The sequence below is a fragment of the Papilio machaon genome, chromosome 4 (genome assembly GCF_912999745.1).
Source record: "Papilio machaon chromosome 4, ilPapMach1.1, whole genome shotgun sequence".
In the NCBI taxonomy this organism is placed as follows: Eukaryota; Metazoa; Arthropoda; class Insecta; order Lepidoptera; family Papilionidae; genus Papilio; species Papilio machaon.
The window spans coordinates 7,800,692-7,815,120 of NC_059989.1; the positions used below are offsets into that span (position 1 = coordinate 7,800,692).

Here is a 14,429-nt window from a genome sequence, read left to right on the forward strand (position 1 = left end):
TAAAAGAACTTGTTCAGATTTATAATATATTAAAACTGAGTTACAAACTTTACCAACTGCAGTAATCCTGACAGTGAGGACAACTGAAGACCTTTTGATCATGATTTGAAGCTACATAACAAAGAGCTAAAATAAATTCAATGTGTATTATGTATTCAGTCACATAAAGCATTGAAAATTAAATAATTTGATTAAAAATGCTACTATATTTCAATAAAAAGCATTCTAAGGCTTTAAATTGTAAACATTTGTTAAATGCTGGTTGATCCAGTCAATTAATATCATAGATTCATTCAAACATGCACTTTATTGCTATAAAAAGACTACTTTTTATTTTCCAGTCTAGTTGTGACTCCTGTACAGAGCCTAGTGTTATATCTTCTATAAGCACCAATGTATTTATCAAATAATATGCTGCTAACAAATCCAGATTATGCTAATTACATTATTAGCATCATCTATAACATTTAACATGATTTCCTTTGATTATAATTTCATAATAAATATAATTAAACAGTGTCTTACGTAATAAATTATAAAAATATTATAAAATATTCAAATTGTTTTATTTTGACCTATGATTAACATAGCATGCACACATGCTCAAAGTTGTATTTTAAACAGACAACAGAAATATTAGAACAATTTATATATTTATTTCTAGGTATCGGGTATTATTTTTGGATGTGACACACGTTTATCTACTGGTTATGAAGCGATATCAGATTTATATCATTGTATTTCATATACGAATGTTTTATAACGTGCAGTTTGAATGTGTCAGGTGACATGAAAGTTACACAGATTGTTTGTCAGGTTTCTGTGTTACAAGAGGAGTGTTCGTTGGATTTACACAGAGCTGGGCGAATTTCTGACGTAAGTTCTGCCTCAACTCTTGTCTTTTTTCCGTTATGTTCCTACGTGATTTAAATTCTAAGACCTCTTCTATTGGTATGTAACTGGTGTCGTGTTCCTCATCCGATGAGCATGTGTCCTGTATGAAAAAAGAGAATTTATCAATTATAATGAAGTTTAGTAACACAACATAGGGTCCTAGACTCTAACCACTAGAGCTCAGCTCAGGGGTTAATCACTTGACTTGCTATCTGCAGGTTTTAGGTTCGAATCCCGCCATGTACCAATGTGTTTTTCGATTTACGATTAACATATGTACGACGTTAATACGGTGAAGGAAAACAACGTAATGCAACCTGCACATATGTGTGAATTCATGGGAGAAAAAGACGGCGACGCAGCTCGCCACCCGTCACCTTCCGTCTCTCGAAATGGCGAAAAGTAGATTGCGGAGGTTCATTTGGCCACACCAAATGGAGGTCCGTGATCTCTGCCTACCCTTTTTGGTTACAGGCGTGAGTTGAATAATTTAGTAACAAGACATTGAACATGTTATTTGAACAGACCTTGACAACAGTTGCAAAAATGAATGTGTGGTTCTTAGAATATTACATTATAACTAAATACTTTTTTATTTCAAAAATATACTCACCAACATCTCTTGAAGTGACAAAGTAAAACCAGTGCATGAAGATTTATCATTTTTGGCAATATCTATACAGTCGCCTCTCTCGTGGTTACAAAATCCTTCGGAACATGCCACTTCAGAACCTTCCGGAGAACTCATAAGAGAAGATGAACCTGACAAAGTTTCACAGCAACCTCCGTTAGTAATCCCGCCGCCTGATGCGTAACCGCAGTCGTGGGAAAGCTCGTTAGGAATAAGTTCATTATTTTTGTTCCTTTTCTTGCCAGATTTCTTGGGTGAGCCACGTTTTGTCGTTGTGTAGTCGTCTTGACACGTTTGGCAGCCATCTCCACTTGTCTCGAAACATTGATTATAGTCACGAGGCGAAAGTAGGTCGGTTGGTGTGTCCCTTTCCTCTAGTAGACATTCTTCACATTGACATTTATCTTCTGGTTCTTCTGAATCAGCCTCCTGAATTGAAATGCAATGCTTTATGATAGAGCTACACATATAGCACAGTGAGTATACTAAACATTTATAACAATGCTTTTAATTTTTTTTATTTTTTTTTAATCAAATAACTTTTACCTTGCACTTGTTCTCCACAGCTTGCCTCTCTTTCTTCTTGCGTCGTTTTAGCTTCTTCTGTTCTTTTCTCTGCTGTCTAGTAAGTTCTTCCTGAGTTATTTCGTCGTAAAGCAGCTGCAGTTTGGAGACACCACTCTTGAGTTCCACCGCTGTTTCGAATTTACGATAGAGAGCCTCAATGCCGACCGCTGCTAACGTCTGACACGTGCCTTCTTCCTCTCGCAGCCGCAATGAGATGCGTTGGAGACGTTCGTATATGCATATCCCAAGACAGATTAATACCTGATGGAAAAATTTATGTTACATTACCACCAAATCTACTTCGGTATGTTTTTTAAATATGAGATGGTAGCAAAGAGCAGTAGAAGCAGTATTAAAATCACCGAGGCTAATGGACATCCGCAATACCAGAGAGGAGATAACCTCACTTGGCAGTTGTTTTGATTAATTACTTTTTATGAATCATTATTAAGTAGACTTTCACCTTAAAGATTAACAACATTAATAATCTATACTTAATTGTTGACCAGCCCATTCAAACATTTTAGAGACTTTTAACTTAAAATCAACTACAAAAAATGCTAACAATTTATGCAAGCACTACTTGCCTCTTCCTGTGCAATTTCGAGTGTCTTTGCGTGCCTTTCCCTGTGATTGCCCAGCAGCTCCGGCTCGGCGCGGGCTATGAGATATGCTATGTAGTCAGTCTTGGCCTGCAAGTGAAGGTGCTTGTCCAGGAGACATCTCTTGATGCCACCATACAGTGCCCCCACATACCCTTTTTCTTTATGTGGCTCCTTTTCCTCAACAAGTAACTGATAAGCCTTTAACACCTGCATGTTTAGACAAGAAATAAGAGAGATTAAAAAATTATATCTGTCTTCATACCAAATTGGTTATAACAGAGGTTTGTGGAAATTATATCTATGGCATTAGGAATACCATATTATTATTTTTTTTAAATCATTCATTTTTAAATTAATTATGTAATTTTTGAATATTTAAGGCACAATCTGTGGACGAAAAAAAACACTATATCAGGTAAAGATTGCTTATCATAATGATAAAAATGTCTGCATGTGTTTAAAATATAACTTAAAATATTCCTACAAAGATTTCAAATGCAATACTTATGATTTATAATACATTTAGTTAAAGTATGCTCAAAAAAATATTTGTATTGAAAACATTTCTAGTGATTACTCTGTGATCTATCATGGCGATTTGTAGTAGTTAGTTTATGGAAAAAAATATCTTCAGTAATTATTACTTATTAACTTAGATTAAACTTTAAAGGTTTCAATTAAATATAAATGAATATTAAAGTTGAATATTACAGTTAAAAAAAACATTAATTTCCTGTAAATATAATAATTAATGATTAAATTTTGTGTTGGAATAAAAAAAATAACACCTTTCAAATACAACATTAAAATTATGACATACCTTAGTCTTACAATCAGCACAAAACCTATGCTTTCGGAGATAATTATGCAGAGTATCATGGAGTGTGTTGAAGTGTATGAGAGTGACATGTTCACGTGCAGAGGTTCGCATGGCGTCCCATGCGGCGCGCCACGCAGCCCGGCCGCCCCACCCCCACGCGCCCCAGCCCCAACCACAGTTCCCCATGCCCCATGAGCTCCAAGCCCCACATGCTCCATTGCTTGGTCCTCCAGAAGATGCCACACCCCAGCCACGTGCTCCTCCAGCCTCTAACGAGTGCAATGTACACCGCTGAGACTTTTTCCAACGTGGTTGGCTTAGTATTAGACATTCAATCCCAGTGCTGAAAATTTCATAGTAGTTTAATCAAACAATTTTAAACCATAGTGTCTAATGAATGTATAGAGAATAATATCTTGACCTGTTTAAATTAGAATAAATACAAGCTCACACAAGCATATGTACTACATACAAATATAATACTAAGCATTAATATTTCAAGACTGCTATTTTAAATATTGGTGGTCTTATTACTGCTGTTCCTTAGTATGTCTCCAATTAAGTCTCTATTGTTTAAATATCACTTTTACTATGTTTAACCTTTTCAACAACAGTAGTTGTAAAGAAACTTACCTATGACCATTTAGCAGAGTAGCAAGCGACTGTGAATGAGTTATCTTGTCCTCTCTTATTGTCATTGTCTCATCTGGGGTGAGGATAAGTGGATCTAATGTTGGATGTTCTGATTTACAAAGTTGATAGAATAATCTCTCCACACTGAAAAATAACAGCATAGAATTTTTTTTTATATAATAGAAGAAATGTCATCTCTTGTAGTACATATTTGTGCAATGTAAATATAGGTACTACCTTCTTCTACAGCCAACACAAGGAATGCTTTGGTTTAGTACATTAAATATGTCAGAAGCGTCAACTCTTAGAGCTGCTTTAAGTTCTTCTGTTGAGAGGATTCTATATTTTCGCATAAATTCTTCGTATTCCCGTCCCTTAACTTGTGGATTATCACAAATCAATCCCATTGTTTTCAAGTCCATTATCATCTGAAAAACAGAATCAAGTACAATAACAACAATTAAATAATGTTATAAATTAAGGTCAGTCATTGACCGTCACTTTAGTCTGCTCAAACTTTTGGTTCTATTTCTAGAAATATAGAAAATAATTTGTCTATAAGCTTTGTACGAAAACGTCAATAATGCGTCCGCATGAAATTATTTTTATTAACCACATGATATTTTGTTAATGATTTAATCAAAAATCTACGTTTGATGTACTGTCAAAACGTAAACTTGATTGCTTACAGTGAGGTTTTCATAAATAGTTAGCGGTAGTTGTCTTCTTTTAATAACAGGATCTTTTTCGCTATTGTATATATCCACTAGTTTAGCCATTTTTGTAATCAATCACATAAAATAGCGAACAAAATATACAATTATAATAAAATGACTGCAGATGACGGCCAAGTTTTCTTCGATACAGGTCAAAGAATATATGACTTCAAGGGATACACGAATACACATCATGATTTCCAAAGACAATTGTGACATTGGTCGTTGGGTACGTGCTGCTGATTTTAAATATATTTTATTAAATGGAGGTATTTAAAAATATTCATTGTAATATAGTTTGATGATAAATTATTAAAAATTAAAATGTGTAGTAGGTTTTTAAAACACTTAAATGTATTGTAAAAAGTACACCATGTTTTATTCTATGATCCTATGGATTTATTTTGAATTGTGAAATGTCAATGTCACGGAAAAGAAGGAACTGGAAGAAACGTAAAGAAAATATTTATTTGATTATAGTTAAAGTATAAGTAAATGAAAATAACCTAATTAAAATATCGTTTACAGTTGATCTATCACGATGTCAAAAATATTTACCCCTACTAATCAAATACGCCTAACTAACGTCGCCATTGTTAGATTAAAAAAAGGTGGTAAAAGATTTGAAATTGCCTGTTATAGGAATAAAGTGCTATCTTGGAGAAACAAATTGTATGTGTTCTCTTTATTTATGATTTTTTTAACATATTTTTACACAATGTCATTGCCTTTACTTTTATTTTACAGAGAAAAAGACATAGATGAAGTGCTTCAAACACATACTGTCTTTACAAATGTTTCTAAAGGACAAGTGGCTAAAAAGGAAGATTTAGTTAAAATATTCGGCACAGATAATCAAACAGAAATGTGTAAGGAAATTCTTGAAAAGGGGGAACTTCAGGTGTCTGACAAAGAAAGGCACTCCCAAATAGATTCTCTTTTCAAAGATATTGCTACAACTGTTGCAGACAAATGTGTTAATCCAGAAACAAAAAGGCCATATCCAGTGTCCATTATAGAGAAAGCAATGAAAGATACTCATTTTTCTGTTAATGTTAATAGAAGTGCAAAGCAACAAGCACTTGATGTTATACAGATGATTAAAAAAGAAATTCCCCTTGAGAGAGCACAAATGAGGGTAAGGATTACCCTCGGTGGAAAAGATGCAAAGAAAGTAATAGAAAAGGCTGTAAAGCTTGCTACTAGTGTTGAAGAAGAGAATTGGGAATCTGGTACAGCAAATATTATTTGTCTTATTGATCCTGGCAGCTTTAGAAGTTTAGATGATATGATACGCTCTGATACAAAAGGCCATGGACAATTTGAGTTACTTAACTTAAAAGAAATGGTTGAAGGTGAACAAACCTTGTGAAATAAGTGAACACTCATTTTGTCTTATTTTTTGATTGCTTAGTATGCAATATGTTTACCCAGCTATAAATAAAAATGTGTTATTTTTTCAGTTTTTGTTGTTTTCTTTCATATTTTAAAATGTTAAAAGGCATTATTCAGTAATATAATAATTCATTTTAACATTACAAAATAAGAAGCCTAATTGTTCAACTTTTATTGTTAGGATTATTTTTACCCATAGAGTTTTGTGACTTAAAATGTAGCTGCCTTATTATTTTTGCTACAATTACTTCTATTCTACGTTTATATACAAAAAGTTATTGCCATAATATGCGTAAACCTTTGTTTTCTATTGACAAAAAAAAAATAGCCAACTTTAATTATTTTTGATAAAGTACATATATAACCTTGACCTGTGTCTATGGTTGATGGCTGATAAGTTTTTAAATTAAGTCATTATAGTGACTAGCTGCGTTGCGTCACGTTCATACAGTAGCAAATCGAGCAAGAAATAAATAACAGTTAAAATTTTTAATCCATTGTGAAACGAGGTTTAACAGAGTATTTAATTGTGTGTTGTGCATTAAAAGTTTTTTTTTTAACATGGCATTGATGTCAAAGGGATTCGTCATAATATTCGTTTAAAATGTCGAGTGGCGGTAAACGTCGGTTTACGTATTAGAAAAACTTATAATCTAGAGTTATTACTAAATAATTCAAAATATTAATAATACAAAATTTCTGAATAAAATCACACATACAAAAAAATTGTGTTTTAAAATTGTAAATATTGACTTGTAAGAATCTATTCGAAGAGTAGAGTGAAACGAAACGTAGAAGTGAATGTACCCATCAGCAAATGAATGACAAATTAAAAAGTTTTATTTTTCTTATATTGGTACGAGATTTTATTGATTGTTTTCTTTCAAGATTTTCGGCCAGACGGCGACTGAAATTGCAAGTTACTGTGATATATTTATTTTCAATAATTAACTATTCTTGTCAAACCAATTAAATGAGCAGGGATATCGAGTTATGTCTATAAGTAATGGAAGGTACAGAACTGGGTGGCGACCAGCAATTCTGTTTGAGATGGAACAATTTTCAAGCAAATATAACTTCTCAATTCGAGGCACTGCGCGATGATGAGGACTTCGTGGATGTCACCCTGGCATGTGAAGGACACAGGCTGGAGGCCCACAAAGTGGTTCTCTCTGCGTGTAGTCCTTATTTCAAGGAATTATTTAAAGTAAGTCCATCTTTCACTCCCCACACTTTGATGTGTCACCATTACAATGACTCTAGTGAAAGTTGTTATGTATAAAACACTTGATCTACTTACAAATGCCATGTCTTGCGTTCCGGTTAAGTACTCGTGATTTCATTTATTTGTACCTACTTTAGAATTCTGTTTCACAATTTCTAATTATCTTATTATCATTGAATTCCATGTATGCGTTATAAAAAAAAGTAAAATAGAATTTCATCTCAAACAGCTATTTTAGTCATTGCTAAAATGTGACAGGCCTTTCTAAAGTTTATTCAAACTATCTAAATTTGACATTATCATAAATAACTTATTGTTATTATAATACACTAGTACTAAAAGTAATATGACTTTTTAGTACAAAGTTTCTCTGTGGAAAGATATTTACTGAACTTTAACATTCAATTATATATGTAGTTCTATGACAGTTTCATTGTTCTGCATGAAAGTAGGTGAATGACATGTAAAATACACCCAATGAATTAAATTTCACTGCAATTCAAATGTTTTTTTATAAAATAATGTTTTATATATAATAGATAAGGTAATCACAATATTTATGTATAGTACATAATATATAATTTAAACTATAATAGAAAAGTTTATTCACTGAATAACTTAATGAATATTAAATATGTCTATTAGAAATTCCAATTTCAAATAGCTTGTTTTAATTTGTATGTTCTGTTTAACTGGACATTATTAAAACTATCACTTAAAATTAACTGTATGAATGATTACCATTTTACTTTCTTAATTCACCCTGAAAACCTTTAAAAAAGGTTAATAAAACCTCTTGATTTTACCTGCCTTTAAATTTTTGTATATACTTTTATTTAACCTATCAATATGTCAAATGAACTGTATGTAATGATTTATCCCATTAGATTATTCTATTAACAGTTACTAATTGTTTAAAACTATATGTGATTATGTTTATATGAATTTTAAACAATTAAGATTACAACATAAACTGTACCTGTTTTATTAGCTTTATTTTCCTTGAACACTCTCAATGTGTTGCTATCTCTTTCTACTACAAATGGCTAAAATAAATCAGACAAATTGAGTTTTGTTATTTGGTTCAAATCATCAGCAAGTATTGTATTTACACACATTTTAAAAGGTAGTGTAAAAAGTATGTAAAATATTTAAAGTTAACTGAAAGCAAGATTTAAAAAGCCTCAATTATAGTCTTTATAACTATATATAGAAAAAATAGCTGACGCACGCGACTCCATCCGCGCGCATTTAAAAAAAAATGAAAAATAGATGTTGGCCGATTCTCAGACCTACTGAATATGCTCACAAAATTTCATGAGAATCGGTCAAGCCGTTTCGGAGGAGTATGGCAATGAAAACTGTGACACGAGAATTTTATATATTAGATATAAGTCATAACACATGACATCTGGTCATGTGTTTTGAGTTATATTTTTGTGTATCACATGTATATATAGTCATGTAAATTGTCAAGTTGTGTAAGTGCTCACAATCAGTGCAGCCGTCACGATTTAAAGCAAATAGATATAAATGCGGACCTTATGACTCATCTTGCTTGTACCACAGAGAAATGCCTGCAAGATTAATTTACGTTGTAACTATGTCATATTCTCGTACTTAGCAAAATTTGTATACAAGCAATCTTACTAATATTGTTAATGAATGTTTGGATGTATGGATGGATGTTTGTTATAAGGTATCTGAAGAACAGCTCAACGGATCTCAATGGAGTTTGGCTTAGATATAGAACATAGTCTGGAAAAACATGTAGGCTACTATTAAAGTTTTTTTTTTTAATTTGGCATGAACGGAGTCGTGGGTGTTATATAGTTTTATCTATGTTGATAAAAATTTAAATAACTATTTAAAAAACAATTTTATCAATAAAAATCTCTTCAATCAGCGAATAATGTTAGCTATATTTTTTATTTGTCATAATTAAAGGCTAGGTGCTAGATTATATAAAACAGTAGTTCACTTTATTGACAATAAAATTATCCATCTTAGTTTAAAGGCGACAATGTTAACATATAATTTTTTTTAATTGAGGATATTTTATTGGTGTCCCTGTACTCATATAGATCAATTATGCAATTATACAGGGTTTGCTGAGCTCCTACATATTTGTATCATTTGCTTACATTCACAAATAGATTTTTTTTTATTTTCTTACACTTTAGGTATAAATAATTGTAGTATGTTGACTCATGAAATTGTTTGCAGAACAATCCATGTGCTCACCCTATAATATTCATGCGGGACTGCGAGGTGTCACACGTGCGCGCGCTGCTGCAGTTTATGTACGCAGGCCAGGTGAACATCGCGCAGGCGCAGCTCAGCGCCTTCCTGCGCACCGCCGACGCGCTGCAGATCCGCGGCCTCACAGATTGCTCACAACACAACGATAAAGTAAATACAACCATCTCTTCTACACAAAGTCCTTTAAAGTTTTCCCTCATCTAACTGATTTGATTGTTCGCAGAAAGTCAATCGAAAGTCTCCCCCTTCCCAATTACGTAATTTGCTCAGCGCCAAGCCGTCACATTCTACCTCCTCCTCCAAAGCCGTAAACCAAAACGTCGAACCGAACGCTGCCGAAGATCACGAGAAGAGCGCTAGTCGTCGTTCTGCGAGAAATTCTCCCGATGTTGCCAGAAATAATCTCAGCGAAGAAGCTCCCTTCCAAATTTCTAGTCAAATGAGGCCTAATAATAATGAATATAGCGAACCTTGCACCTACCCTACGTTAAGGGTGAAAACTGATCTCGAAGCACCAGAGCTGAACAATGATGAAAATGATATTTTAATGGATTCCGGCGATCCGGAGAAAATAGAAAAATGCGGACAAGATTTTACCGCATCTGACCTTTTGGAACCAAAAATGGAAATGATGGAACAGGAAGCCAGCGACGAGGAACGGTCTGGTTACCAACAGGTTTATTACAACGAGAACAATGCGCTAGCCAACCCGTTTGCAACACTGCCAGGTAAGTTGTCTACTATTGCTGTTTTATTGCTATCGTTTTGACATGTCATGTTATAATGTGTGTCGCCGCAGGTAACGTGGATCTCATGGGCGGACTGAGTACGGAGCTCCGGGACGAGAAAGCGGAAGGTAAATATGCTCTCTTCTCTCACTGTCACGTCATTCTCACACGCACACGTCTACTCGGACAGCCGCGCCCCCGGCGAACCTTTCGATTTCACAGTCAACGTATCGATTTGATTAGAACAAACATTTAGAAGAGAGCGCGCGCGATATTGTTCAACTGAGGTGGCTAGGCGCGCGGGTGTCGGGTGCGGACGCGCGGCCGCACACCCTTAAGCCCGCAACCTCCTCCAATGCTAACAGGTCTACCTTACAATATATACCTTATTAACACAATAAACTCTAAACGGTAACTTTAATGTCATCTACATTGTTCTGAAAAAAAAAAAAAGATTTAACCACAATTTATGCTTCGATAACGCAATGAAACGTCATTATTTATCTCTACGTTCTTATGCCCGTGCTGAACCCGGCCTACGTTGCAATGTCAAAGTCAGAGATGTAAATAAATAAATCAAAGGTCAAGTTTCATGAAAAGGGCAGAATATTTTTTACTCTATTCTATAGATTCTAAAGGGGAGAAGTATTCTCCGGTATCCTTAGAACATGGAACTAAAATTTTATCATAATCTATACAGGGTCTGGTCAGGATCGCATGAGGACTAACATACAAACATCTATTTTTATTGGATGATGCAAAAGCGCGATGTTATTTACAAATACGTAATAAGCTTGACAAAATAAACCTTCTAATTCCGCAGATCAATTCAAAAGTTTGCGATGTTGTTTACTTTGTTTATTAGTAAAGCAATTGCTGGCCAACAATTAAGTTTGACAACGAAGTTGGTATAGAACTCGGCGACGATACACAGTTCCGGAATGTGTTTAAGTTTCAACTTACTCGTATATAAAGGATAATATAAATCTTGGTGCCCGATTTTATTCAACAAAACTTTAGCGCGCGAACCTTTATTTCGTTATGACAATTACCCTGCCTTCAGTTGGGAAACAATGGACCTATTAGCATTGGAAGGTGTATGTAAGCGAGGTGTGAGGAGTGGCGGTAGGGGGTAGGGGCAGGGGAGAGTGCGGGCCCGCGGTGCCGCAGTGCGAACTGGTGTTGTTGGCAGCGGGCGGCGCGGGCGCGGGCGCGGGCGCAGGCGTGCGGTGCGCGCAGTGCGGACGGCGGTACAGCAACGCGTCCAACCTGCGACAGCACGTGCGGCTCATCCACGAGGCGCAGCCGGCGGTGTGCGACACCTGCGGACGCTCCTTCAAGACGCCGCTCTACCTGCGCCGGCACACGCTGGCGCAGCACCCCGCCTGCCTCAAGCCGGCGCCGCCGCCGCTGCCCGCGCTGCGGCCTGCGATCCACTACCGACAGTAGCGCACGCGCTCTCTTACCCCGATATTAAAAAGAAGACCGTGCACGGGACCAGCGCCACGTTCCCCTCGACAACGATTACATCGCGCTCATATCATTTTGTAGTTTTAAAACCATATTCTGTGGTCTCTCTTCGAGCTATTCCACTTCTAGCAGTTATCTCATCTCAGGCTCCGAGAAATAGCATGCAGAAATGTCATGCTTCTTGAGCTTTCAGCCCATCAAAGAGCACGATTTATAACTTGTGATTTGTACATGAAACCGTTTTTTCAGGCAGGATACTCATTCTTTGCAATTGTTAGTTTTTACTTAATGATCGTTGCGCTGGTCCATTTTATAGTCTTCAACGAGGGGTACAATAGTGTATCAATTATAGTTTCTCCACTTTTTACGTTATATTATTGAAGTTGCATTTATGAAAGTCATCGATGCGGAAAGTGCGTATTCTATTGTTCCTCGTCGTTGGGTCGCACTGCGATGACGTGGCTCATAGCGAGGCGTCATAAAGAAGACTGTCAGTAGATGTATCTAGTCTGTGATCGGAGTGTCGCCGGGGGCCTTTCTGCCGTCACCTCTCCGCTTATTGCGTGCCTTTCAATAATTATACCGAGTGCCAGACATACGTTGCCTTAACGAGTCCCATTTGGTTCGATACTATAAGTGACCTTTAATTTTCTTTGTCAACTGTTAATTACTAGTTTTATTAAAAAAATGTATACACCATGCAACAGTGTATGAAAATGAGGCGATGAACTCAGCCCCCTTAGTCACGCCGCGTCATTTTATTTGTAGATTTGTGTGACTAACTGGGACTCGTTAAGGGAAACGCTTAAGTACCTTCCTTTCTGACAATAGACTGATCGTTGTTAAAGCATTTGTTGCAACCGGTGCTGATTTATCATAGGTTATTTACAGGTTACATATTATACACACATACCTACATTATACACGTTATCCATAAGTTCGAAACTTTCTGTCGCGTTCCAAGCAAATGCGTATTTTCATATATAGAGTATAATTTTTTTTTTGTACCGAAATCGCGACGGAAAGTGTCGAACTCCTCCGTTTTTGTGTCGGTCTCGCGAAGTTACATAAACTCGTGAAGAACGACATGTACAATAGTGATATTTTTTATACACAATAGTTTATCTTTACACAGTGTTATATTGTTGTGTGATTGGACGGCTCCCGGTTATTAGTTTGTACAAATTTCAGACGTAAAGGTTTTAATGTTAAATGTCTTCAGATTCACGGAACGATGAGAATAATAGTTGTTACGATGTTTATAGTGTTAAACTTGCCATAGCTATTGATTAACCCAGTGACTAAAACACTGGATACAGACTATATATTAGCGTGTAAGGGACTTTGTATTTTTTAAACGTTAGAGCACCTGATTTGTTTATAATAAGAATTTCAGTTATAGCAGTTGGGGGGCTAAATAAAAATATTGCTTTAGGAAGAATATAAACAAGTTTGCCATGGAATAGAAAACATCTAGTCATTTTAAAAGGAACGGAATTTTGTAGGGTCACGATGTCGGAAGTGTGGATTAGGGTTGTGAATTACAATGTTTTATATTTTATTCTTTATTCCGTAATAATATAAATTTTACCAAATTATACGAGATCTCAAATTATTTTATGATCTCTCCAATTGATAAAGTGCATTTTTTTTATATACGTTGCGAAGTAACATGAATGCAAACATTGTGAAACGCATTCGTATATTTTGCAATAAAATATATAGATAATAGACACCAGAATCGTTATAGTTAAATATGATAATTTTGAACTAGCACATTGAAATTTTGCAAAACAAATCACGCCTATTCATTCTAAAAAAAAAAAAATTTAAAATTATTGAAAAACTGAATCTCATATTTGTCGAAATAATTAACAATTAAATGATGCGAATATATATTTTATAATTATCAAAGCAATGTAAATTAAGAAAAAAATACATTTATGAACAATGGTTTCAATTAAGTACTAATTAAGACTATTCTTACATCTTAGTATTATTTTGTAGTGTTTAATATTGACAATATTGGAATTATAATATGTTACGTTCGATGCTTGCTGATTCCCGCCTCTGCAGTTCTCAATAGAATGAGTATAATATAGTCCATTATTGTAACGAACATTGTTCTTTGTTTCAGTTTTTTACATGATATTTGTATTAAGAAATGAATTAGTAGCTTTTTATGAAAGTTAAACTATTTTCATGTTTATCGAATATCATTTATTACGCTTATAAATAATTTTTACTATTTCATCTCTTATTTAATATTTTGCAATAATACGGTCAATTGAAACTTTTGACTGTTAAAGTGAGAATTCATAACAATTATTATATTATTATAATATATATAATAATTCTTCAAATATAATCAAGTTCGTCTGTGCAATTGCTTAGAGCGGAATATAACAATTTTGTGTATGTACATAAATTGATGTAATTTTTTTACTAAATATATTAAAAATAAAGTATTGGAAATACACATT

The 14,429-nt window shown here is 34.7% G+C and overlaps 3 protein-coding genes across 3 annotated transcripts; 2 read left to right on the forward strand and 1 right to left on the reverse strand.

Moving 5' to 3' along the window:
• Positions 1 to 12: 12 nt before the first annotated feature.
• Positions 13 to 5,034, reverse strand: LOC106720375 (gametogenetin-binding protein 2-like). The gene is made up of 8 exons (XM_014515054.2): positions 4,840 to 5,034; positions 4,388 to 4,578; positions 4,151 to 4,294; positions 3,518 to 3,860; positions 2,680 to 2,904; positions 2,072 to 2,353; positions 1,508 to 1,954; positions 13 to 994 (listed from the first exon to the last, which is right to left on the reverse strand). The coding sequence occupies exons 1-8, from the start codon at positions 4,927 to 4,929 to the stop codon at positions 797 to 799; spliced, it is 1,920 nt and encodes a 639-aa protein (XP_014370540.2). The 5' UTR covers positions 4,930 to 5,034; the 3' UTR covers positions 13 to 796.
• A 228-nt stretch (positions 5,035 to 5,262) lies between these two features.
• LOC106720244 (ribosome maturation protein SBDS) lies at positions 5,263 to 6,296 on the forward strand. The gene is made up of 3 exons (XM_014514837.2): positions 5,263 to 5,319; positions 5,395 to 5,538; positions 5,614 to 6,296. Exons 2-3 carry the CDS (start codon positions 5,408 to 5,410, stop codon positions 6,236 to 6,238), a joined length of 756 nt encoding a protein of 251 aa, XP_014370323.2. The 5' UTR covers positions 5,263 to 5,319; positions 5,395 to 5,407; the 3' UTR covers positions 6,239 to 6,296.
• A 683-nt stretch (positions 6,297 to 6,979) lies between these two features.
• On the forward strand, positions 6,980 to 13,544 carry LOC106720374 (protein abrupt). The gene is made up of 5 exons (XM_014515053.2): positions 6,980 to 7,468; positions 9,713 to 9,898; positions 9,972 to 10,476; positions 10,548 to 10,604; positions 11,669 to 13,544. The coding sequence occupies exons 1-5, from the start codon at positions 7,268 to 7,270 to the stop codon at positions 11,923 to 11,925; spliced, it is 1,206 nt and encodes a 401-aa protein (XP_014370539.2). The 5' UTR covers positions 6,980 to 7,267; the 3' UTR covers positions 11,926 to 13,544.
• Positions 13,545 to 14,429: the final 885 nt, after the last annotated feature.

What these genes read in the sequence shown, in the direction of transcription:
- LOC106720375 (XM_014515054.2), bottom strand. Translation starts at nt 4,929, where the DNA reads ATGGCTAAACTAGTGGATATATACAATAGCGAAAAAGATCCTGTTATT. An exon ending in TGTGTTGGCTGTAGAAGAAG is followed by an intron (nt 4,295 to 4,387) that starts GTAGTACCTATA and finishes GTTATTTTTCAG; the next exon opens with TGTGGAGAGATTATTCTATC. An exon ending in CTGTGGAGAACAAGTGCAAG is followed by an intron (nt 1,955 to 2,071) that starts GTAAAAGTTATT and finishes ATTTCAATTCAG; the next exon opens with GAGGCTGATTCAGAAGAACC.
- LOC106720244 (XM_014514837.2), top strand. Translation starts at nt 5,408, where the DNA reads ATGTCAAAAATATTTACCCCTACTAATCAAATACGCCTAACTAACGTC. An exon ending in CTATCTTGGAGAAACAAATT is followed by an intron (nt 5,539 to 5,613) that starts GTATGTGTTCTC and finishes TTTATTTTACAG; the next exon opens with AGAAAAAGACATAGATGAAG.
- LOC106720374 (XM_014515053.2), top strand. Translation starts at nt 7,268, where the DNA reads ATGGAAGGTACAGAACTGGGTGGCGACCAGCAATTCTGTTTGAGATGG. An exon ending in ATTTCAAGGAATTATTTAAA is followed by an intron (nt 7,469 to 9,712) that starts GTAAGTCCATCT and finishes AATTGTTTGCAG; the next exon opens with AACAATCCATGTGCTCACCC. An exon ending in GCTCACAACACAACGATAAA is followed by an intron (nt 9,899 to 9,971) that starts GTAAATACAACC and finishes GATTGTTCGCAG; the next exon opens with AAAGTCAATCGAAAGTCTCC.